Here is a 25,951-nt window from a genome sequence, read left to right as displayed (position 1 = left end):
AACAACTAAACTTGTACGCTGATACAAAATTACAAATACAATATTTTTAGCTTTGATTCCAACCCTGTGCAAATAGCAGAGAGTTACAACTGCCAATGAAGGAATCCGAGAAAAGCGCAAGAACACGACAACAACCACTGATCGCCGATTTAATTTTGGAGATGATTAAAAGCCATGTTTTAGGGTTTATATGCATTCGACTCGAGCCCGTCAATTCAATTTTGGAGATGATTGGTTGCTGATTTCTTGCGCTTGAGAAAAGGAAAAAATATTTAATTTGTAGCTGATTTTATGGATCGTTTTTTCGTTATTACCAAAAAATAGATACACTAATTACACTAATAAATGCAAGTTTTACTCTTTTAAGCTGAAATTGGCAGTTTTGTTATTTCACATTGAAAATATGGGAAGCTAATGAGTTGTCACGTGGCAAAATAGGTATTCTTTTATTAGATACTAGTTGTGAGACTTATGTATTACATGAGTTAATTTAAAAAAAAAAAAGTTAAATAAAAAGGTCAAAATATTTGAGAGCTTTGAATTTATAAGAAAATAAGATAAATAATAAATTATTATAAGAAAATATTTTTTATCTTTTAAATTTAAACAAATAATTTAAATAAATAAACAAAAGAAACTAATGAGCTTTAATTTTGAAAATTTTAAAATTAAAATGTAAGTTGATTAGAATCCATTTATTACTACATTTATTATAATTATTACATTAAAATATTATGTGGAATTTAATAAAATAAAAAAACTCATAAAATGATATGTGAAAAAAAATTCATAATAATAAAAAAAATAACATTTGATAAATTAAATAAATTAATAAAAATATTTATTTATTAGAGTAAAAATGAAAATGAAAATGAAAATGGAGATTATAATTCTTTTATTTATCGAAATATGTTACCAAGGATGGAAGGATGATCATGTTCATTATATTCTAAAAAAAAATGGCAAACAAATCAACAAGGCCCAAAAGAAAACATTTACACATAAACCAGCCCATTATCCAAAAACAGAATTAACTACCACCTTGACCAAATTGTAACTAGCGAACCACCTTTTTTGGCGCTCGAACTTTTTTGACCAATCACTAATCACACAAATTCCCCCATATAAATACCATAAATTCATTCATTCTCTACCAATCCAAAAAATCAACAAACTCACGTTTACTATGCATTATTTTTCTACCTTCTTCAAGAAAAAACCAACCTTTTACACCATTCATCGATCTCTCGCCTCTCAACACCATGAACCCCACCACAACGTTCGTTTGATCACTACAAATTCTAACAACCAATCATCATCCATATCATCATATTCATCTTCACCTTCGAAATTGAATGTTGGATGGAGGTTCAACTATGATCGTTACAAAAGCGTTGAATCACTGACTTCTAGTATTGTTGTAGTTGGATTGAGCCTCGGGCTTTGTTACTTAACTTCTGTTTCTCAACCGAATTCACAGTTTGTGTATGCGGATTCATCGCATCAAGATCAGTCTGCAAAATCTGATGACAAACCCATGTATATTTTTGGAGGTATATATGAATATACTAAACTCCCTTTTCGTGGTTTAGATTTTATCTATCTTTTTATTGATAATTATATTGAATAGATTGTATCGTTTACATGTGTTTCTATTGATCATACTTTTTCCTTTTAAAAGAAAATTACAAAAAGATTATATATAACTGTTTTAGGATTTAATACAAAAATCACAATATATTTTTATTGATTTGTTTATTATAAGTTTATAAGTTTATAACATAATATTTTCAATTTCTTTCACTACATTATTCCGTTTAGATAAATCTATATAATTATGGTGTTGCTACGTATATGTAAAGTAATTTATCATTTGAGAAAAGAAAACTAACATACTATAAGGATTAAATATTTTAAATTATAATAGTTTGATAGAAGTAATAATTAAAGATAGAATGTTACAATAAAATAAATAAATAAATAATATAAATATAATACATATTATAAAGATATATTATGGGTCACTCATGTTAAGCCTTTTCTTCTCTCTTTATAGAAAAAAAAAAAAAAAAAAAAAAAAAAAAAACATTTTTTGCATGGAAATGTTTCCTGCGAAAAAGGAGTTCTTTCTCGCATGTTTTCATCTAAAAAAACACAAAAGTTGTGAAACTTGAAAACCATTTCAAGTTCTAATCGGAGTAAACAATTCGCAGATGCTTATCGCCGGAAAGTTTTCTTCAAGTACGAAAAAAGAATAAGAACACAAAGTCCACCGGAAAAGGTATATACAATTAACCGAATTTCAATTAAACACATCTATAATTTCATCAGTTCAATTCAAAAATCAAAACCTTAGGTGTTCGAGTACTTCGCATCTCACCAATCGCCTAGTGGCGAATCATTTATGACACCGGCGGACTTGATGAGGGCGGTGGTGCCGGTGTTCACCCCTTCTGAAGCTTCCCGTGTTCGCGAGGGAAGCTTGAAAGGCGAGCAAGCACCTAGTGAGTTACAGTGTTCTCCTTCAAAGTTCTTCATGCTTTTCGATACTAATAACGATGGACTTATCTCATTTGCAGAGTAAGTTTTTTGAATTCAATCCTTCAAATCGGAATTTTGTTAATCGTATTAGGTTTTCAGATGCTGAATTCGATTGGAATTATCATAACAGGTATATATTTTTCGTTACGCTTCTAAGCATCCCTGAATCGAGCTTCTCCATAGCTTTTAAGATGTTCGATCTCGATAACAACGGGTAAGTTTCCATCAAATTCGTTCTAGGGTTTCTATAATTCTACTCAATAACTAATCCAATCGTATTTGAAACTATGAATAGAGAGATCGACAGGGAGGAATTCAAAAAAGTAATGGCATTGATGCGATCTCAACACCGACAAGGGTCACGCCACCGCGACGGATTGCGTACCGGACTAAAAGTTTCAATGCCGGTGGAGAACGGCGGCCTTCTCGAGTATTTCTTCGGGAAAAACGGGAAATCGTGCCTCGCTCACGGGAAATTCGTTCAGTTTTTGAAAGATTTGCACAACGAGGTTCGTTATATGATTATATCGATCATCTTTCTCGTTATCTGAAACGCGATAAGGATTTTGATTGTTGAATTCTTCGTTTTGGATAGATTTTGTCGCTTGAATTTGCTCATTACGACTATAAATCACGAGGGACGATATCTGCTAAGGATTTTGCGTTGTCAATGGTGGCATCTGCTGATATGAACCACATCAACAAGTTTCTCGATCGAGTTGACCAATTGAACGAAGAGCCAAATCTCAAGAACATACGAATTACATTTGAAGATTTCAAGAAGTTTGCAGAATTGCGAAAACAATTGAGACCTTTGTCTCTTGCCATCTTTAGTTATGGAAAAGTGAACGGGCTTCTTACAAAGAAGGATTTCCAAAGAGCAACCGAACAGGTGAAACATACATGTTTCATATAATAGAGTAATTTACAAATTTGGTCCCTCATTTACTAAAAATCTCAAGTTTGGTCCTTATAGTTAGATGTTTGATTTTAAGATAATAACAAGAGTTATTTGCATGGTATTTAGGTTTGTGGGATTACTTTGAGCAATAATGTGATTGATATGATATATTACATATTTGATGTGAACCGAGATGGGAACTTAAGCTCAGATGAATTTTTGCGAGTCCTGCAAAGGAGAGAGGACAACTTGCAACCGAAGGAGGCAGGGTTTATAGGTTTAATCTCATGTTGGTTGCAATGTAGCTCGAATTGTTCTACAACAAATTTATTCTCTAGGTTTCTTTCAAATTAAAAATGTAGAGTGAATCACAATTTAAGAGTGTGTACATAAATTGTGATGTGTAGATAAGTTTTGTAAGCATGTTTTATGATAAAATGTATTATTTGTTATTGTTAGTGTTAGTGTTAGGTTATTTTAGTTAGAATTTGTTTAGAATAAAGTTAGTGTATGAAGTTTTTGGACATTTTTGTTTTTCTATGATGGCTAATTAATAGAGTTTTTACTTCATTATTATAATACTAATGTATCCAAGAAAAGTGTGAGATTTGAATGAAATCTTGTATTATTCAAATAAGATGGTGTTTTTTTGTGAATAAGATCTTGTTTATCTTGAAAATATTTAAGAATATTTAATATTAGACAACTACAATAGCTACAATAGACCATGGGGTCCTATTGAAATGGGATATGAATAAGGTAGAGATCAATAATCATCCTTAGCATGAAATGAATGTGTCACATAAATGGCCTTCGATATTTGAACCATAAACTTGTAAAAGAGACAAACAAGGGAGAGTAAATTGATTTGGTGAGTGAAAAAAAAAAAAAAAAAAAAAAAAAAGAAAGAAAAAAAAGCTAGGCATATGAGCAAGAATCAAACATCAAAAATAATGTTAGCATACAAAAGCATACAAGGGACGAATCTACTTTGATGTTTAACCGCTATACATTATCTAAGATGTTGCCCTCGAACAGACCAATCTTATCCATGTCTACAATGTCATCTGCTACCTTTTAGTACAATTCTTTCTTTCTCTTACCATGTCATTGCGTCTTTTGGACATGTTCATATCACATCAATCATCATTCTCTCAATTATTTAGTAATTTGATATGTGACGCTTTCAATGAGTTTCTATAGCCATATTCGGAATCTTATCCATATTAAAAATTGACGGATACTTAATCAAATAACAAAATTTTCAACAACATTTTCAATCAAATATTGTAGTTCTAATGGAATAAGGAGCAAGTTGAATAATGTAAGTGTATACGTTTGTTTTCTCTAATTAATAACGGCTTGATTGTGTCAGAAGTAGCCTAAAGTGTGTTCTAGGCATACCATATTTTAAATCGTTTTCTTAAAAAATATTATTTTAACACTGTAGCATGTAAGACTTCATCTATTATAGACCAATTACCAAAAAAAAAATACTATCAACTTTTTACCTTTTAAAACCCTTCCATAATTTCAACATACAAAAATATCTTATATTAAAATATTTGACTCGTTAATGTCTCATTATTTCACCACATACTCCAAAACTCCTACATGAAATGCAAAACTCTTATATTAAACACAAAAGCCCTCATAAATACACATCATATTAAAGCTATCTTATTGAAGTAAACTCGTAGAACATAATTTGACACTTTAAAAAGTAATGGACTTAACAGACAAAAAAAAAATTATGCCATAATAATAGGTTATGTTTTTCTAACATAAACGCTTTAATCTTTTATAAAATTGAGTTCAAACCAAAATCAACCAAGTTTCTTTTTTTTTTTTTTTTTTTTTTTTTTTGGTACCAAAACCAGACCAGTTATGAGTTCAAACCAAAATAAAACCCGAAGACAAAAAAAAAAAAAAAAAAAAAAAAAGAAAGACAAACCTTTTAAATGTATCACTAAGTTTTGTCTAGCATCACAAGTTTACTATATCATCTGAAGAAAAAAAAAAACACTATAGCTAAAAATGCCGATAAATGTATAAAAACTATTTGGGCACAAATCAACGTATATTTCTGTTTGCTTAATTTGAACCATATCTGAAACATTCATACATTTTTATGTCGGGTGTTCTTCGGAATCAGTGTTCGATGATGATGATGATGATGATGATGACGACGATGATGATGATGAAGGTTCCTCATCAATTACCATAAGGATCTTCTGTTCATGTGTAATGTCATCTTCAATTTTTGGTTGTTTGTAATCTTTCGGGAGCGGGTTACAGTTAATTGTATACCAAACAGGTCTTTCTTCTTGGAATAATCTGAAAAGACAAAAATACCCATCATGATGGCAGGTTAAAATTGATAAATATCGTGAAAAACTATTCGTTGGAATGTAAGGGTAAAATGGTCATTTAGTCTGATTGAGACACTTCACTTACGCGTGTTTACAAAGCATTGGGGAATGGATTGTTAGTGCATATTTGCATGTTGACAATTCGGTGATAGAACTAATCATAGCTCGAGGTTCCGAACACACAAATCTCACCTACAAAACACAAACAAAAAAAAATTCAAAATAATATATAATTCAAAAAATTAAATTAATACGAAATTGAGAAAATATTTTCATTTTCATCAAACCTCGGTTGCTCGAGGCTCGTTTGTAAGATCACAAGTTGTTCCATTTGTGTATTGATGAGCATGATACCTAACATTAATCATATAAAACAAAAATAAAAGATAAATATTCAATTAATATGGATTATTTGGTAATATTTAATATATTAATCATCTATAAAATTAATATATATATATATATATATATATATATATATATATATATATATATATATATATATATATATATTGTAATTGTACCTTTGTGATGCATCTTTGGAGCGAGGATCTTTCAGAGTTGAAATGTCGGATAAATTACGGTTGTATGCAGCTGTAGCTTCAGCATCGTATTCACCCAAAATAAATTCTTGAACAACCTGAAAGAGGGGTATTTTGGTAAATTTACGGGAATTGAAAAAAAGAAAAAAGATTTATAAATCTTGATAACAACCCGTTCTTCCTCCAGGTGAATTTGACGAAGCTTCTTTTGATAACAAAATTCATAAGACCACCATCCTTCTTGCTGCAAGAAATAATTATTGAATTTGATACAATGGTGGAGGGTAAAATCGTAATTTGTTTTAGAGAGGTAAAAGTTCTGACCCTGAGAAAGCATCGGTCCTTAAGTGCTTCAAGTAGTTCATCTGGTGTCTTCAATTTGAAACGTTTTTCAGTTTCCAAAATTAAACTTGTGGAGTTTTGTTGAATTGTTTGTTTTTCACTTTTGGATTTTTCCACTTTAGGTAAAAAACATACAAATTTTTCTCCATTTTTCTTTGGCATTACCACAGATTCTTGATCATCATCCTGTAAAAAATCAATAAATCAAAAAATTTAATGATGAAATTAAGTTGTAGTTTTCTGTATGTTGTTGCCCTTAACTTTTACTATCATCTTGAGTTGCCATTTTCATAATCAAAAAGAGTTCATGACAATGATTTGCATTAACAAGATTCTTTAATTTTCATGATTAAATGTTGAAAGTATAAGTCAAATGTTTTGGGATGAAAAGAATACAGTTTATCAATGCATCTTATGATAATCAGACGCTAGAATATATGAATTTTGATATGGGGACTTACAGGATGAAATGGTGAATCTTCTGAATGGAATTCAATATCGTATTTTGGTTCTCTAGAGCTGCGACCTAAGCTACCTGAAACTCAACCATTTATAAACATTTAAACTTAAACTACCCTAAACAAGTAATCATAATGAAGATGAAACGAATTAACAAAGAAATTTGGGGAAACGAAGCTTCCCCGATTAAGTAATCATAATCTTCTATGCTTTTCTACAAGTTATGTTTATGATTTATCTCAATCTCCTTGGAATTTTTTTAATAAATTAGGTCTAATAACATAGATGAACGAGGAAGAAGATGGATAATGGCAAATCGTATTCACATTTTGACTTTATCTCTCTAATTTGCTTCATAGAACTAACCTACATCATCTGACATGTTAGAATCTTACGAAACCTCTCTATACCTTCTGAGCAGATTATTAATTACATACTTGACGAATCAAATATTACGAAATTTATAACAAAATAAACACCTGCAAGCGACTGAGCGTGGAATTGGAACTGCTTTTGAACAAAAATGTTTGTAGAATTACCCAAAATGGAATGTGTTCTTCATCCGTTTCACAGACACGGAGAAATTGGAAAATTACCTCCATGAGTTGGGAAGATCTGCTCGGCTAAGACATCGTAATTGAACAAACAGGCGAATAGAAGCAAAACCCACATCAAAATCGAGCCCATCTTTCACGTCGAACTGTGTGATTTAGTCACCAAGAAGAAGAGAAAGGAATTCTGGGGTTTGTATTTGGTGGGTGATTAATGAATCAACGAGGGGGCTGAGAGTCAAAAAGTGATTTTGAAGGGGTCAAATGAAAGTTTATGAAATAAATAAAACCAATCCAATTGAAAGGTGCCACGTCATCCAAAGAGGGTGACGTGTTAGAAGCAAGTTTTCTAATGGGCTTGAATAAAAAGTTTAGGCTCAGTTGCAACTCGGGCTTTATATAGGGTTGTTGGTATTCATAGAACTTTTGGTTATTTGTATATTTTTGTTATTTGATAAAAAATTGACGGTTCTTCCTAATAAATTAAAATTATTTTGTTGTATGTTTTTTTTTCTTTGTTGGGATACATTTTATTTTGTAGAATTTTTTATTTTTTTATTTTTTATTTTTATTTTATTGTATTTTTTATTTTATTAAATTAAAATTTCATGTTTAATATGTAAAATAATATATATGTAATGTATTTATTAGAAATGATTTATATATATGTAATGTATTCAATGTATTAAAGCTACATTAATTTTAATAATTTAAAATTTTCTTATTTTTCTTATAAATTCAAACTTCTCAAATTGTTAAAATTTCATTTGTAATTTTTTTTTAAATAAACTCATATAATACATGAGTCTCACACCTATTATTACAATAAATATTTAAGACTCTACTGTATGAGGATATTTTTTCTGTTATTTTCGACGTGGAGTGTTTTTAATAGCATTGTAACGGCTGCAAAATTACCCCAACCGGTCGTTAAGATAAGAGATGCGATAACAATAATGGAGGGCAAAGCCTTGCTCCTCTCTCTACATTCCTTTGTTTTTCTTCTTCAGTTGGCCTCACAACGACGCTGTAAGCTTGGCATACAACCCTTAAAAAATGTGGTGGAAAGATGAGGATGGTTTATGCTTAAGTGGTCTTTCGACGGTGTTAACCATATAGAGTAGCATAAAGAGTGTGTTTAGTATAATATAGACATTAAAATTTTTAAAATTGAGATGTATGAATAGAATTACGTTATAAATAGGATGTACGTATTAATTACTTAAATACTTGTGCACCACTAATTTGAATGTTTTGATCAAATGAAAATGTGCATAATAAGACTGGTGGTATACAACTACATGGAGCGGCGAAGGTGATATAATATTGAAGGGAGATGGGAACATCGATCCTTTTAGATGAGGGGTAGTGCGGTCAACCTCCTGCGTAAGTAAAACACAACACATCCTATTTTTTTAATTGTTATTAAATCATATATATATATATATATATATATATATATATATATATATATATATATATATATATATATATATATATATATATATATATATATATATATATATATATATATATATATATATTGGAGTAGGATCAAATGAGAATACTAAAAAGGTTGAGAACGCGAGAACAAAGTATATTCATTTGCGATTCCGTGTATGTATTTATTTATGGAGAAATGATAAATTTTTACGCCTTTAATTTCAATTTAAGAGAAAAAACATATTCATGTTTTTTGTACGTAAAAATTATCATTTCTCCACAAATGAATACATGAAATCACGAATGAATATACTTGTTCTCGTGTTCTCAACCTTTTAGGTGTTCTCATTTGATCATTTCCCAATATATATATATATATATATATATATATATATATATATATATATATATATATATATATATACTAGTCGTTTACCCGCGCAAAACGGCGGGATGTGAATAGTTTGTTTCGACAATTAGTTTCTTTTCAGCGGACAATGATTAGTTTCAATTCATTAATTCATTTTCTTTTCGACGAAGAATATAATTTGTTAGTCATTTTTGTGTATGTTGGATAAGTTATTATATGTTGGATCTATTGTGCGTACTATCACTACTTATTTAATTATTATCAGTAGTTTATGATAGCTAGTTTTAGTTTTAACAAGTTACGATGAGTTCCTATAATCGAGCTATGAGTGTTGATCCTGAAAATACAACGATGCTTCATCGGACATCACTGTTTTTATAAAGTTATGACTGCTTTAACTTGTTGTCAGGTTGTAGCTAGCAACCACAGGTAGGAGTGTCAATCTCGTATAGATCTATATATATATCTATCTCGCTTACTTAATAATTAATTAACGATTATAGGTCAGGTGTTTCATCTAACTCTTGTCGTGGGGGTCTCCCCTGGTAGTTTGTGTTGTATTTATACGGTATACTTATATATATATATATATATATATATATATATATATATATATATATTGTGTGTTTAGCGTAGCCGATAATTTGGTCAAAGTAACACTAGGTACTAAGCTTATCCAAAGGTGTCTATAATAATGAGTTTTAGCATTTTCTCGCAACTGGTCAACGTGACAACTAGGTATGATCTTAGTTATCGTAGTGGCTCAACATAACAATTAGGCATAAAATTAGTTAAAGAGTTTGGGCAGAGTAATTACCGTGAATAATATTATTTATATATATACATATATATAAGAAATAAATTTCCGCCATACTTAAAAAGTTACTTTGCCCAAACTCTGAAATTGCGATAACGTGTAGAATCCAAATATGTTAGCCTATGGTTTGACGTTAATAAGAGTGATGGTTGAAATTCTTGGCGTTTTTATGGTTTGACGTTATATATTTAGTGTGTTTAGCGTAGCCGAGAATTTGGTCAGAGTAACACTAGGTACTAAGCTTATCCAAAAGTGGCTATAATAATGAGTTTTAGCATTTTCTCGCACCTGGTCAACGTGACAACTAGATATGATCTTAGTTATCATAGTAGCTCAGCATAACAACTAGGCATAAGATTAGCTAAAGAGTTTGGGCAGAGTAATTACCGTGAATAATATTATTTATCTTATATATATATATATATATATATATATATATATATATATATATATATATATATATATAAGAAATAAATTTCCGCCATACTTAAAAAGTTACTCTGCCCAAACTCTGAAATTGCGATAACATGTAGAATCCGAATATGTTAGCCTATGGTTAGACGTTAATAAGAGTGATGGTTGAAATTCTTGGCGTTTTTAAGATTGTATTATCGTGTTTTAACGTTGGTTGTCGATGGCGATTGGAGGCATATTTTCTGGGTTGTCACATCAACTATCTAGAAAGATTCTGGAATTCTTTTGTAATCTCCAAAAAACGTTCAACCCTAAGGGAGCTCCAAAATGTTCCTTTTGCTCAACTATTAAAGAATTAACATTCAGTCCCTGCACCTTCAAATTTATTCTAATTAATTTTAACTAGTTTGTAGTTAATTTATTAACATGTAATAAATTAATAAACTGTCTTCTTCAATCTCTTAAATCTAATTCTAGCTATTGTTGCTCTTGAGGGCAACCCAAAAGAGACATTGCTATTATTCGCAAAGTTACAACAATTGGTTATGACATTGGATACACATTTCCAACAAGATTGTCCATGGAGATGGACATAACATAGAGATGTGATTGACACTCATGTGTACTTAAAGGAGATTAAGTATTATAATAACCTACATTTAAATATTACTTAATGAAAATTGTCATGAGTAATTCTAAGATGGTAATATCTTATATTCTTTAAATGGAAATGCATGGGATTCTTAGTTATGTATTCTGTTACACTTTGGTGTTCTCCAATATTTTCTGTAAATGACATCAATACATGGAATGTCTAGGTATGCCATGATGACTGAGTGTGTCATAATATTCAAAGTTTATTTATTCCTTCTGTCATAATTGAATAAGTGATGCCCATGATCCCCTCGATGATTTGGTGTTCACATCAAATGCATGGTTGTGCTTAGACTGAATTAATAATTGATCAATCATGTAGTCTGTTGTGTTCGACACAAATCTCTATTAGGAAACATAATCTTGAACTTCTAAGATTGATAAGATTTATGTGTTACGTACATTCATATTAATATCTTGTAGAACAAATAAATATTTGATCACTTGTCTAAGAACTTTTTATACCTACAAGGGTATGAGTACATCCATAGTCATTAATGATATACACCATGCTAGGTTTAAGAAATTTAAGACTACATAGTTGTTATGAGATGTGTAAGTGGAAGATTGTTGGAAGTATGATCATGGTCATGACAAGTGGTGATATTTCTATAACTAAAATGGCCATTTTAGCTTATACACAAGACATTATTTAAGTATAAAATGACAAAACATAATTTAGAAGGACTAGTTTATTAACTTGTCATCATGTTATGAGTTAAATAAAAACTTAATTAGCACAATGGTTTGAGTGTAATTATCTCTAATTCAAATTAGGAGATAAAGATAACAATCAAAAGGGATATGGGTATAAAAACCCTCAACCTTATAATTGATTTAAATACATATGAATAGACAACCTCCTCGCCTCTGTAAGGTGGTCTCGATTTGGCAAAAGAAAATAGGAGAAATTGTGTCATTTTGCTAGATCGTGATCTCAGGTGTTCCTACATTAGAGGATCTTCGGTCTGGGTATTCGTTCATCCAAAAGAAACATAGAAGAATTGACAAAATAAAGGTATACATTTAACCATGGTTGTCGATTCTTGTTGCAACTAGTTCCTAGAATATGATCCATGGTGTTATGATGGGTATGTTGTTATTGCTTCTGTTGCATGTTATGTAAAAACCACCACATTCAAACATTGGGAACAAACTTCAAAAATAGTAGCATGTGACAACCGTCAATTTCCGGTCAAGATAAAGTCAACTGAAGTCAACAAGTCAAACCGTTCGACTCAATTTGCCCGTGGGTACTAGAATTTACATTATGTAATTTCTAAACAAGTCGCTATTCTAATGAGAGATCATAAATCAAAAAGTGCGTACATCTAGATCTCCTTAACCTAAAACTGTGGTACATGGCGAGCCAAACCGATAAAACATTGTTGCATACTCATCGGAAGTGTGTAAGATCCTTAAACAAGGCTTAATAGGGTTTACGGACCTTGCATTGCGAAGCCAGACACTCACAAATGTCACACACGAAACCTCTCTCGATCGTTTTTCACTCTATCTCTCTTTATCGAGAATCTCTCCCAAATCTCTCCAAGAATGTGAAATCTCTCCCAAAACTCTCTTTGTATGAGAAATCTCTCCAAGAATGTGAAATCTCTCCCAAATCTCTCTTTGTATGAGAAATCTCTCCAAGAATGTGAAATCTCTCCCAAATCTCTCTCAAAAGTTCCTTAAACTTTTTATAGTTTTTCGGGCCATCCCGACCCCTAACCGGGTCAAAAACGGCTTAAAACAGGGTAAAAACGAGTAAAATAAGCTTAAGGACCCGGAACCCCTCTCAAGGAGCCGAACCCTCCTAAGGACCCCAAACCCCTCTTAGGAACCGAAGGCATGAGAAGCGAGTCATCAGAAGCGAAAGCATGAGAAGTGAGCCATCAGAAGCGAAAGCATGAGAAGCGAACAAGTCAGAAGCGAAACCTCCTGAACCGAACCCAAAGACTGCTCTCGGGCCCGAACCTCGCACAAGCCCGAACCCGAAGCTACTGTTCATTTCGGCCTATTTCGCTCCTAATGCTTCGGACCGAGCCCCTTTCTCGCTTCTTGTTGTTTCGCCTCGTCTTGCACTCTCGGTCCCTAATACGAGAGGCCTCGCAGAAAAGCCTTTTCTTCCCGGTTTTTGGGTAGTTTTGCATTTTAGGCTCGTTTTTAATTATTTTAACGCGGGATTTTCAGCCAAATATTTATTTTAACATATAAGGCCCCATATTTATTAATTAATCACGTTTTTGGGGATAAAACCTTATCCAAGAAGAGTGGGTGAAGTACAAGAGGTGGAGTGTTACTTTCCTTTATTCTATGACACAAGCAACCTCCCACACCCACTCCATGTCACTATTCCCCATCAGTCCATACCTAGGTCACTTCAATGTCCTTTCCACTCATTTACCAGCCATTTCCCACGTTCTAACATGTAACGCCCGGGTTTTCAGGGCTAAGCATTTTTGTCAATGTAATAGTCTAGGTCAACTATTGTAACTCTTTTTGAAGTAATAAATATGAAATATTTGAGTATTATGTGAATTATGTGTGTTTATGTGTTTATTATTTAATTATAAATGTATAATTAATAAAGAATAAAAATGAGCGTCAAAATTAAAGTGTGAGATAATCCCGATATCTCTACATAAAGTTGTAGAATATGTCACAAGGTTTCCGTACATATAAAGAATGCCCAAATCCGAGCTATAACGAAGAAGTTATGGCCCGCCGAAGTTTTACGGCAAAACCGGCACGACACCGGGAGACGTAAATAGTGAATTTACGATAGAAGACTTTTTAACCTTAGCAATCTAAACAAAAGTCGTAGAATGTGTTAAACTAAGAACATCGATAAAAAGAACGCCCAAATCTGACTTCGTATGAAGAAATTATGATTTTTCTAAGATTCGGCTTAGCAATGCACGGCCTGAAACTCGAATTTTAGTTCGAGCGGTTTTTGGCTTACGCAACGTAAATGAGAGTTGAAGATCTCATTAATAGGAAATCAATGGTAAAAAGACAGACAAAAACAGAATCCGTATGTAGAAGTTATTAATTTTACGCAGACGTTTAACAGTATAATCTCCTTGTACTATTAAATTTAAGATCGGTCGAGAATTAGCTGACGGTGTCAAAATGAAAGTTGTAGATCTTATTATTACCTACGCGTGGATATAAAGAACGTCAAAAACGGAGGTCGTATGTGAAAGTTACGGATTTTAGAAGTCGGAAGTGTGCTGTGCGAAAATGGGTGATGTGGCACAATCTTGGCCATTGCTTTCTCCCCAAGGCTTGCCACCAGATGGTGACATGTGGCACCAAGTTCAGCCACATTTCACCCTATAAATACCACCTCTCCCACCCTCATTTTCTTCACACCTTTCCCATTCTTTCTTCTCTTTACTCTCTCTCTCTCTTTCTAGAACCTCTCTCTAGCCCCGAAATCCCCCGAAAAGCCTAGGGAACCTCCCTAGCACGAGGCGGAAGCCCCGGAGTGCTCGAAGGCTCTGAGAAGAAGAGCTTTTCGGCTCGGGAACGCTGCTCCAAGCAAAGCCCGGTTTTCTATAAAACCCGCTGTAAGTGAGCTACGCCTACGCTATTTTTAATATAACTTTTATTTAATTATAGTAACGTTATTAGGAACTTATAATAAATACTTGGGCTATTATTATGGGTTATATAAGTATTTTTTTGACGCTTATATAATGATAATAATAATAGCTAGACTATTAATTAGTCTCGACGAATAATAAACTAAACTCTAGTGGTAATAATACTAGGTTTCGTCGAAGAAAAAAAATTCTTTTTAAGAAGCGAAGCGCTGTCTGAGTTCGGAATCACCACCTTTTCCGGTGAGTGCGTAGTTACTTTCAGCTTACACATAGATATGAAGTATTTTATATAAATTACGTGCTATGTATGCATATTATCTGGATACTTGCTATCTATGTTAGATGAACGTTGTTATACATGTTTTCAATGATTTAAACTGTATATGTATTTTATATCTACGAAAATGTTGGGGTAAAACATGGGTAGATGTAATAGGTGATGTGTGATAAAATGATGAGAGGCCTCGATGTTGTTGTTGTTGATCTAGTCATCTAGCGGAGTATAGATGACGACCACGGACTCTTCTAGACAGTCCAGTGGAACACTAGCAGGCTCGCAACCTGTAGGTGTTGTGAACGATGTGTTCACCGGTGTACTCCATCCCCCACATGGTTGCCTATTAGGACATTTATTGCTGAGGAATCCCCTTAGTAGCAGTGTCCGTCCCGATGATGATCCTTAGGCTAGGTCCCTTATGATAGGTGTTTAGGGACGTAAAGTGAGGATAACGGGAACGGGTAATCGGGTTATTGTTGATTGACGAAATTAATAAACTTATTTATTGTGGGTTGAAAACCCTATGTGCTCACCAGGCTCCCAAGCCTGACCCACTCAGTTTTATGTATTATAGGAAGTGGCGCATGAGCATAGGTGTGATGTTTTGGACGAGGGATTACGGATATAGGCCTGTAGATATGAAATAATGTAGTAAGGCTTATATTGTACTGTTTATACTTTTGATCTGTACGAACATGACATCCCGAGTCTTTTAATGAAATACATTTCTATGGAAATGCTTTTGATAAATCTTTATCATATTATTGTTTTGGGACAAATTCCGCAATTCTTTTATTAAAAGATAACTCTGATTTTGAAATAAAGTATAAACAAAACCGGTCTTTTCTGGCCGTGATTTTGGGGATGTCACAGTTGGTATCAGAGCATTAGTTTAAGCGAACTAGGAATTTGTAGGATTTCTAGACTTAAACTTAGAATGCTAAGCGATGATTGTGAGGTGTGAGCACTAGCTTATTTTAGGAATTGTGCCTAAAATGCTTTTATGTGCTAAATGCTTTATGCATGATATGCTGTTATTTTGTTCGGATCTATGGTCTGTTGCCGACCGGATCTGGAAACCTTATGTGTTTAAGATTCTAAACGTACGACTACGCTATTAGAACTAGCATGTAAACGTCTCGGAGTGATAAGGACGATTTAAAACGTCTCTCCTAAATAAAGATCTAAATTCGCCTTATTCGGTGTATAGATCAAGATGGTAAGGACCCGTAGCGGAAACGTAAACGCAAATGGGAATAGACACCAACCCCCAGTGGTTCAGTAAATACCTATTGTTGAAGAAGTTGCACCTGAGCCAGTTACCATGGCTGGAGTTCAAGCCATGATTCAGGCTATGCTAGCTGGACAAAGGGAAGAAATGAGACGGATGCTCCGCGAGAATAGGGACGAACCTACCATACATGTTGAACCAACGGAGCCAGTTCCCGAGCCATCTAAGGAAGGGAACTATAGCCGTCAAGAGAGTCAAATAGGGACTCGAGGTGAGCAAAGGGATGGCCCAGAAGGGAGAAACAACAAGGATGGGCGGATGTACAAAAATTTCTTGGGTGCAAAACCACCAAGTCTCTCAGGAAGCCCAAAGCCTGTTGAGATTATGGACTGGATCTCCGAGATGGAGATGGTGTTTGAGAGCTGTGACTGCAACGAGAAGCAGAAGACTGTCTTCGCTGTGAGACAATTGAAAATTGGAGTCTTGAGTTGGTGGAAGCTATTGGCAGATACGATGCCACGAGGAGAAGCCCTGAAAATGTCATGGGATGAGTTCTTGGAACAACTGAAAGCACAGTACTGTTCAGAGATAGACCTGATTGATCTGAACAATGAGTTCCAAAATTTGAAGAAGGGGAGAATGAGCATCAATGACTATGCTGCTGCATTTACGGAAAAGATGAAGTTGTTTCCATACCTAGTGCCAACCGAACTTTCTAAGATTGAGAAATTCGCAAACAGACTGCCGGCTGACTTTGGCCCAACAGTCAAGATGGCAACCACTCTGAAATCAGCTGTTCGAGCAGCTAAGAATGTGGAGACCCAACAAAAGGAAAGAGGTTTGGAAAGGGCTGAGGTCGGTGAGAAACGGAAGTTCAATGGATCCTCGAAGTCCAACAAGAAGAGTAGATTCTCGAAACCTGGTTCGAGAGGAGGAGGATCAGAAGCAAAGTGGTGTGACAAGTGCAAGAAGAAGCACTTTGGGAAGTGTGATGGAGGGGTCACTTGTTACAAATGCGGAAAGCCTGGGCACTATGCCAATGAATGCACCCTCAACCAGAAGGCCTGTTATGGGTGTAATGAAGAAGGGCACATTTTGAAGGACTGCCCGAAGAAGAAGGAGGCAGGAAGACCCAACATACCACCAAAGCCGAAGGCGAGAGCCTTCCAGATGACGCTCGAGGCTGCAAAGGAGGCAGCAGACGTCGCTTCAGGTACCTTTCTTGTAAATGGTTTACCTGCAAATATACTATTTGATTCCGGAGCCAATTACTCCTTTGTGTCGCATAAATTTGGTGGAAGATTAGCATTGCCTGTAGAAAAATTAGATAATGCCCTGATTGTAGAAGTTGCCAGTGGCAAATTCGTACCTGTTAGTAATCGTATTAGGAACATCGTCATTGACCTAAACGGAAACGAATTCCATGAAGAACTACTACCCATAGAGTTAAACGGTTTCGACATCGTTTTGGGTATGGATTGGCTTAGCGCCAACGATGCCGAGATATTATGCCGAAAGAAGATAGTTAGGATAAACCCACCCGGAAAGGAATCATTTATGGTGTACGGGGACAAACGCAGAGTGAATTCTGGAATCATCTCCCTGATGAAAGCCAGGAAATGTTTGTCCAAAGGATGTGCATCATACTTGGCATTCGTAATCGATGCTAAGAAGGAAAAGAAAGAGGTGCAGAATATACCGGTTGTGTGCGATTATCCGGAAGTCTTTCCCGAAGATCTTCCCGGATTACCACCTGATAGGCAGGTAGAGTTTCGTATAGACTTATTACCAGGAACAACACCGATAGCAAAGCCACCTTACCGATTAGCACCGACAGAGATGAAGGAGCTCATGACGCAACTCCAGGAGCTGTTGGACAGCGGTTTCATTCGACCTAGTTCATCACCCTGGGGAGCTCCGGTGTTATTCGTGAAGAAGAAGGACGGAAGCATGAGGATGTGCATAGACTACCGAGAGCTGAATAAGGCAACGGTGAAGAACAAGTATCCATTGCCGAGGATTGATGACCTATTCGATCAGCTGCAAGGTTCGAGCTACTTCTCAAAGATCGATCTTAGGTCAGGATATCATCAGCTGAAAGTGAGAGAGCAGGATATTGAGAAGACTGCATTCAGAACAAGATATGGACACTACGAGTTCTTGGTTATGTCATTCGGACTAACCAATGCTCCCGCAGCATTCATGGATTTGATGAACAGGGTTTGTAAACCATTCCTCGATAAATCCGTGATAGTGTTCATCGACGACATTCTCATCTACTCGAAAAGCCAGGAGGAGCACGGCAAGCATTTACGAGAAGTGTTGGAGGTGTTAAAGAAGGAGAAGCTTTTTGCAAAGTTCTCCAAATGCGACTTTTGGATACGGGAAGTCCAATTCTTGGGTCATGTTGTTAACCAAGAAGGAATAATGGTTGACCCCGCCAAGATCGAAGCTGTAATGAAGTGGGAACGTCCGAAGAATCCCACGGAGATTCGAAGCTTTCTAGGATTAGCCGGATATTACCGACGATTTATCCAAGGCTTTTCTTCGATAGCTGCTCCATTAACAGCTTTGACCCATAAAGGAGCTACGTATACATGGAGTGAGAAACACGATGAGGCGTTCGAGAAGCTAAAGAAGAAGTTATGTGAAGCACCGATACTTTCTCTACCCGATGGAGTCGAAGATTTCGCAGTTTATAGTGATGCATCTGGAGTTAGGTTAGGTTGTGTTCTGACCCAAAGAGAAAAGGTGATAGCATACGCATCTCGACAATTGAAAGAGCACGAAAAGAACTACCCCACTCATGATCTGGAGTTGGCAGCAGTAGTATTTGCCTTAAAGATATGGAGGCATTACCTCTACGGCACGAAGTGCAAGCTCTTCACTGATCATAAGAGTCTCCAGTATCTCTTTAATCAGAAGGAGTTGAACATGAGGCAACGACGCTGGCTAGAACTTCTCAAAGACTATGACTGTGAGATACTTTACCACCCAGGTAAAGCAAACATTGTTGCTGATGCTCTCAGTCGGAAAGTCAATCTTGAAAGAAAAAGGCCAAGAGCGTTAAGAATTGAAGTCGTCTCGACGATTGTGGAAAGTATCAGGAAAGCTCAAGAAGAAGCCTTAGAAAAGAATGACCGAAAGGAAGAACGTTTAGGAAAAACGTTAGTGTTCGGTACGAACAGTCGAGGACTGAAGGTATTCCAAGATCGAATTTGGGTACCTAAGACGGGAGGAATAAGAGATCTTCTAATGGAAGAAGCACACAAGACCATGTACTCGATTCATCCCGGTAGCACTAAAATGTATAGGGACCTAAAACCCTACTACTGGTGGCCGACGATGAAGCTCGATGTTGCGAAGTATGTGGCTGAGTGCGTAACATGTACGAGGGTTAAGGCACAACATCAGAAACCGTATGGGAGTTTAGAACCTTTACCTGTACCCATGGGTAAATGGGAAGACATCACCATGGATTTTGTGACTAAACTGCCCAGAACGAAGAACGGACACGACATGATTTGGGTAGTCGTGGATCGTTTCACCAAGAGTGCACACTTCATAGCAGCCAACGAGAAGTGGTCTATGGATAAGCTCGCAAATGCTTACGTGAAGGAAATTGTAAGACTTCACGATATCCCTCTTACGATTGTGTCAGATCGTGATAGTCGTTTCACGTCGAGGTTTTGGAGGAGTCTACAAGAGGAGTTGGGTACAAAGTTGTGTTTGAGTACTGCTTACCATCCGCAAACTAATGGTCAGAGCGAAAGAACAATTCAGACGTTGGAAGATATGCTGAGAGCATGTACCCTCGAATTCCAAGGGAATTGGGACGACCACTTACCCCTAGTAGAATTTTCCTACAACAATAGTTTTCACTCGAGCATCAAGATGGCACCTTATCAGGCCTTGTATGGACAGAAGTGTCGTACGCCGTCTTGTTGGCTTGAAGCCGGAGAGAAACAGTTTATGGGCCCCGAGATAGTCCATGAGACTGCTGAGAAATTGAAGGTGATTAGGGAAAGAATGTTAGCAGCTCAGGATCGTCAGAAGAGCTATGCCGACAAGAAAAGACGACCGATAACCTTCGAAGTTGGGGATTCCGTTTTACTTAAAGTCTCACCGTGGAAGGGACTTATACGATTTGGGAAACGAGGAAAGTTGAGTCCAAGGTTTATTGGACCATTCAAAGTTCTTCAGAGGATTGGGAACCAAGCTTACAAGCTGGAATTGCCCGAAGAACTCAATGGTATTCATAACACCTTCCATGTGTGTTATTTGAGGAAATTCATGGGAGATGTTCCCGACATAATTCCAATTTCGGAATTAAGGATGGATGAGAATAAAAGGCTGATCGAAGAGCCTGAGGCAATTATTGACCGTAAGACTAAGAAGTTACGACGCAAGATGGTCGACTTGGTGCTAGGCCGATGGAAACATTCGAATGGGCCGAATCTCACTTGGGAAACAGAGGATGACATGATGAGTCGCTATCCACATCTGTTTGCTGATGCATGATTCCGGGACGGAATCATCCTAAGGGGGTGAGAATTGTAACGCCCGGGTTTTCAGGGCTAAGCATTTTTGTCAATGTAATAGTCTAGGTCAACTATTGTAACTCTTTTTGAAGTAATAAATATGAAATATTTGAGTATTATGTGAATTATGTGTGTTTATGTGTTTATTATTTAATTATAAATGTATAATTAATAAAGAATAAAAATGAGCGTCAAAATTAAAGTGTGAGATAATCCCGATATCTCTACATAAAGTTGTAGAATATGTCTCAAGGTTTCCGTACATATAAAGAATGCCCAAATCCGAGCTATAACGAAGAAGTTATGGCCCGCCGAAGTTTTACGGCAAAACCGGCACGACACCGGGAGACGTAAATAGTGAATTTACGATAGAAGACTTTTTAACCTTAGCAATCTAAACAAAAGTCGTAGAATGTGTTAAACTAAGAACATCGATAAAAAGAACGCCCAAATCTGACTTCGTATGAAGAAGTTATGATTTTTCTAAGATTCGGCTTAGCAGTGCACGGCCTGAAACTCGAATTTTAGTTCGAGCGGTTTTTGGCTTACGTAACGTAAATGAGAGTTGAAGATCTCATTAATAGGAAATCAATGGTAAAAAGACAGACAAAAACAGAATCCGTATGTAGAAGTTATTAATTTTACGCAGACGTTTAACAGTATAATCTCCTTGTACTGTTAAATTTAAGATCGGTCGAGAATTAGCTGACGGTGTCAAAATGAAAGTTGTAGATCTTATTATTACCTACGCGTGGATATAAAGAACGTCAAAAACGGAGGTCGTATGTGAAAGTTACGGATTTTAGAAGTCGGAAGTGTGCTGTGCGAAAATGGGTGATGTGGCACAATCTTGGCCATTGCTTTCTCCCCAAGGCTTGCCACCAGATGGTGACATGTGGCACCAAGTTCAGCCACATTTCACCCTATAAATACCACCTCTCCCACCCTCATTTTCTTCACACCTTTCCCATTCTTTCTTCTCTTTACTCTCTCTCTCTCTTTCTAGAACCTCTCTCTAGCCCCGAAATCCCCCGAAAAGCCTAGGGAACCTCCCTAGCACGAGGCGGAAGCCCCGGAGTGCTCGAAGGCTCTGAGAAGAAGAGCTTTTCGGCTCGGGAACGCTGCTCCAAGCAAAGCCCGGTTTTCTATAAAACCCGCTGTAAGTGAGCTACGCCTACGCTATTTTTAATATAACTTTTATTTAATTATAGTAACGTTATTAGGAACTTATAATAAATACTTGGGCTATTATTATGGGTTATATAAGTATTTTTTTGACGCTTATATAATGATAATAATAATAGCTAGACTATTAATTAGTCTCGACGAATAATAAACTAAACTCTAGTGGTAATAATACTAGGTTTCGTCGAAGAAAAAAATTCATTTTAAGAAGCGAAGCGCTGTCTGAGTTCGGAATCACCACCTTTTCTGGTGATTGCGTAGTTACTTTCAGCTTACACATAGATATGAAGTATTTTATATAAATTACGTGCTATGTGTGCATATTATCTGGATACTTGCTATCTATGTTAGATGAACGTTGTTATACATGTTTTCAATGATTTAAACTGTATATGTATTTTATATCTACGAAAATGTTGGGGTAAAACATGGGTAGATGTATGTGACAATCGTCAATCTTGAGTCAAGTCAAGTCATCAAGTCAAGCCGGTCAACTCTATTAAACCTTGTGTATTAGGGTTAGTGTTATGTTCGTATTGTATAACTTGCTATGTTAATGGGAAAACATCACAGGAGAAAAGTTTGTGTTAAAAAATTTCCTAAGCCTTCGTACTAATCAAGAACTAAACTGTGTTCGCATCTGGAATGAAAAATTTTGTGAATCGCATTTGATTAATTAGGTTAAAATGCGAAGGTGATTAATGCGAAGTTGGATTTAGCTTTGCTATAAGTTTCAATCGATTTTGAAATTGAGTATTGTTCGCATTTGTATGAGTGTAGTCGATGAATCGATAAAGCAAGAACATATGAGTTTTTGATTCGCAATTGGATTGATGATTGAGGGATGATTCGTGAAGAAAAACGCGAAGTCAAGGACTATGAAATTGTTGTTTGCAAGAATTTAAAAACTCGATTGTGGAGTTGTTGATGCTCATTTTGCGAAAGTAAAACAATCGAGTGTTCGCATCTATGAATCAATTTGAAGTCAATTGGGTTAATATTCGCATATGGGTTCAACATATGAATTTTTGATTTCGCAAGTTTAGAGTTCAAGAACTAAACTGTGTTCGCATCTGGAATGAAAAATTTTGTGAATCGCATTTGATTAATTAGGTTAAAATGCGAAGGTGATTAATGCGAAGTTGGATTTAGCTTTGCTATAAGTTTCAATCGATTTTGAAATTGAGTATTGTTCGCATTTGTATGAGTGTAGTCGATGAATCGATAAAGCAAGAACATATGAGTTTTTGATTCGCAATTGGATTGATGATTGAGGGATGATTCGTGAAGAAAAACGCGAAGTCAAGGACTATGAAATTGTTGTTTGCAAGAATTTAAAAACTCGATTGTGGAGTTGTTGATGCTCATTTTGCGAAAGTAAAACAATCGAGTGTTCGCATCTATGAATCAATTTGAAGTCAATTGGGTTAATATTCGCATATGGGTTCAACATATGAATTTTTGATTTCGCAATTTTAGAGTTCAAGAACTAAACTGTGTTCGCATCTGGAATGAAAAATTTTGTGAATCGCATTTGATTAATTAGGTTAAAATGCGAAGGTGATTAATGCGAAGGGATGCGAAAGGGTGTAAGAATGAAGATGCGAAGTATTTCACAGTAGAATGCGAATTGGGGAAGAAAACAGAAGATTTCAAATATTGTCCCTGGAGTTTCGCATTTTTGGAAATAAATACTCAACTTCGCAAATGGGGGTCATAAAATGATGAAATTGCAGAATTTTTAAAGAGATACACACACATAGACAACCACACATATATTTAGAAAATTAAACTAAAAGATGATAAATTACAGATTATAGCATTGTTCTTTGAGAATAAATTACTAAAAATGGGATATAGACAATTATAAGACATTGTTCTTGACTTTTGAGTCCAAAGACGTATGATCCGAACTTTAATTGTGAAATCGTCCTTGATTGAGTCAATTTCCTTTATAGGAGTAATATATTCCATTGTGCCTTGCAAGTTAAAAAAAAAAAAAAAAAAAAAAAAAAAAAAAAAAAAAAAAAAAAAGTTACAAGCAACCACCCCACACCCACTCTATGACCAGCCATACCTCCCCACCTTACCTATGTCACTTCAATGTTCCCTTACACTCAAATTTCACTCACTCCCACGTTTTTGAGCTGGAACAATCAACCACACTCCTCATTTTCTCTCATTTCTCTCATTCCACTAAGTAACAAACATCACTTTTTCTCTCAAACTCTTCTACACAAATTTTCGAGATCCAAGGCTGGATTCAAGTGTTCTTCCACACTTAGTAAGTAAAAATTCATCCTCCCTATTATTATTTCACTTCATTCTACTCAAATCTTTGGTTGCTTACACAAACTCCCTAACTATGATGTTAGATTCTCGAAAACCTTCAAGGCATCTCCAAGTGTTCTTGAATTAAACACTTCCATTCTTCAACAATCATCTACTGAAATCACTCAAGGTGAGTTCATACCCCTACATTTTCATGATTTCTCAAGTTTTCAGGGGGTGAATACAAGTTAAAACACTAAGAACCTATCAAAAGTTTTCTAACAGCCTTCATCAGAAAAGTTCAACTCCATTCACGGACTGTTTTGGGCATCTTACACATTTTTGTTTTCAAAACTGTACAAGGTGCAAATAGTTCAAGTTTTTAGCTTTAAAATGGCTACTTGCACATCTCCATACGATTTTTCTACAATTTATGGCGATTTTTACAAAACTGCCTATCATTTCAAACAACAATCCGGACCAGTCTGTGATTTTGGACTTTTTCACCCAAGTTAGAGGTCATTATAAATTGAGATAAAATTTATGAGCAAACTAGACACATGTTGTGAACTCTCAGAATTTACGGATCTAGTTTTCGACTTCGTATGATTTTTCTATGATTTTTCCAAATACAGGGCTGAATGGCTAAAGTTAGCCAACAGCATGTAAATATCATAACACTTTGTATTATGTTGAGCAAAGTGTATAATCATAAGTTCTAATATTTGAATGTGTTTCCGTGTTAGTTTATCATTATGAACTGGAATTAAGACATTCATATTAAATATTAAATATTATTCATTCATTTTGGAACACGTATTATTAGACTATAAAATGTATAGTTTGATAAATTCACAATACTAATACATTTCCATAAAAGAATTCATACATATTACATACATTTTAGATAAACTATAATAGGTATAGTTTATGATACATCACTCAACGCACTCGTACAAAAAGGGTACATTCATACAAGAAAGATTTATATTCACACACATTTCAAGTAAACTTGTTAACCTATGTTGTGAGACTCTCTCTCTCTCTCCCCGTACGTCCGAGTGCGGGATATAATTCCTGGTAGTTATAATCAGAATCTCCTTGAGGGAGAACGTGATACTTGTATATAGATCTATATTGGGTTTGACACCCCACACCTTGCTGCTAGCTACAGTGGGACCTGCAGGTCTACGGGTGACAAATGTCATTTCATTTTCGCGACGCCTGAGAAACGTTGTGGCAGGTTCACATAGTCACAGTATGATTATAGCGACTCACTTAGGGAGACAACAATTCATAAAGTTTACGGGGTTGCATAAAAACCAAAGTAGGTTTTAGGTTGATAAAATAAATTTACTTTCCAATTCATTTTAAACTCACAACATTCCTACTAAGAAACGATGACTTTTCATACATTCTAGTCTTTGGTTGT

At 35.2% G+C, this 25,951-nt stretch overlaps 2 protein-coding genes across 2 annotated transcripts; one reads left to right on the top strand and one right to left on the bottom strand.

The window, feature by feature from the left end:
• The first annotated feature begins 1,143 nt into the window (after positions 1-1,143).
• LOC145003763 (calcium uptake protein, mitochondrial-like) lies at positions 1,144-3,982 on the top strand. The gene is made up of 7 exons (XM_078962675.1): positions 1,144-1,553; positions 2,214-2,281; positions 2,357-2,580; positions 2,672-2,755; positions 2,837-3,050; positions 3,137-3,433; positions 3,569-3,982. The coding sequence occupies exons 1-7, from the start codon at positions 1,187-1,189 to the stop codon at positions 3,794-3,796; spliced, it is 1,482 nt and encodes a 493-aa protein (XP_078818801.1). The 5' UTR covers positions 1,144-1,186; the 3' UTR covers positions 3,797-3,982.
• A 1,488-nt stretch (positions 3,983-5,470) lies between these two features.
• Positions 5,471-7,925, bottom strand: OS9 (ER lectin-like protein). The gene is made up of 8 exons (XM_078966530.1): positions 7,754-7,925; positions 7,160-7,233; positions 6,681-6,884; positions 6,529-6,600; positions 6,339-6,454; positions 6,102-6,168; positions 5,900-6,006; positions 5,471-5,779 (listed from the first exon to the last, which is right to left on the bottom strand). Exons 1-8 carry the CDS (start codon positions 7,842-7,844, stop codon positions 5,572-5,574), a joined length of 939 nt encoding a protein of 312 aa, XP_078822656.1. The 5' UTR covers positions 7,845-7,925; the 3' UTR covers positions 5,471-5,571.
• Between the last annotated feature and the right edge of the window lie 18,026 nt (positions 7,926-25,951).

Source organism: Lactuca saligna, chromosome 7 (genome assembly GCF_052625555.1).
Source record: "Lactuca saligna cultivar CGN05327 chromosome 7, ASM5262555v1, whole genome shotgun sequence".
Lineage (NCBI taxonomy): Eukaryota > Viridiplantae > Streptophyta > Magnoliopsida > Asterales > Asteraceae > Lactuca > Lactuca saligna.
This window is presented reverse-complemented; position numbering and strand designations above follow the sequence as displayed.

Bases quoted from the DNA above. Each gene is read 5' to 3' on its own strand.
- LOC145003763 (XM_078962675.1), top strand. From the start codon at position 1,187: ATGCATTATTTTTCTACCTTCTTCAAGAAAAAACCAACCTTTTACACC. The intron at 3,051-3,136 runs GTTCGTTATATG...CGTTTTGGATAG, and splicing joins TGAAAGATTTGCACAACGAG to ATTTTGTCGCTTGAATTTGC. The intron at 3,434-3,568 runs GTGAAACATACA...CATGGTATTTAG, and splicing joins TCCAAAGAGCAACCGAACAG to GTTTGTGGGATTACTTTGAG.
- OS9 (XM_078966530.1), bottom strand. From the start codon at position 7,844: ATGGGCTCGATTTTGATGTGGGTTTTGCTTCTATTCGCCTGTTTGTTC. The intron at 6,007-6,101 runs GTTTGATGAAAA...TGTGTTTTGTAG, and splicing joins ACGAGCCTCGAGCAACCGAG to GTGAGATTTGTGTGTTCGGA. The intron at 5,780-5,899 runs GTAAGTGAAGTG...TTGTCTTTTCAG, and splicing joins CCAATGCTTTGTAAACACGC to ATTATTCCAAGAAGAAAGAC.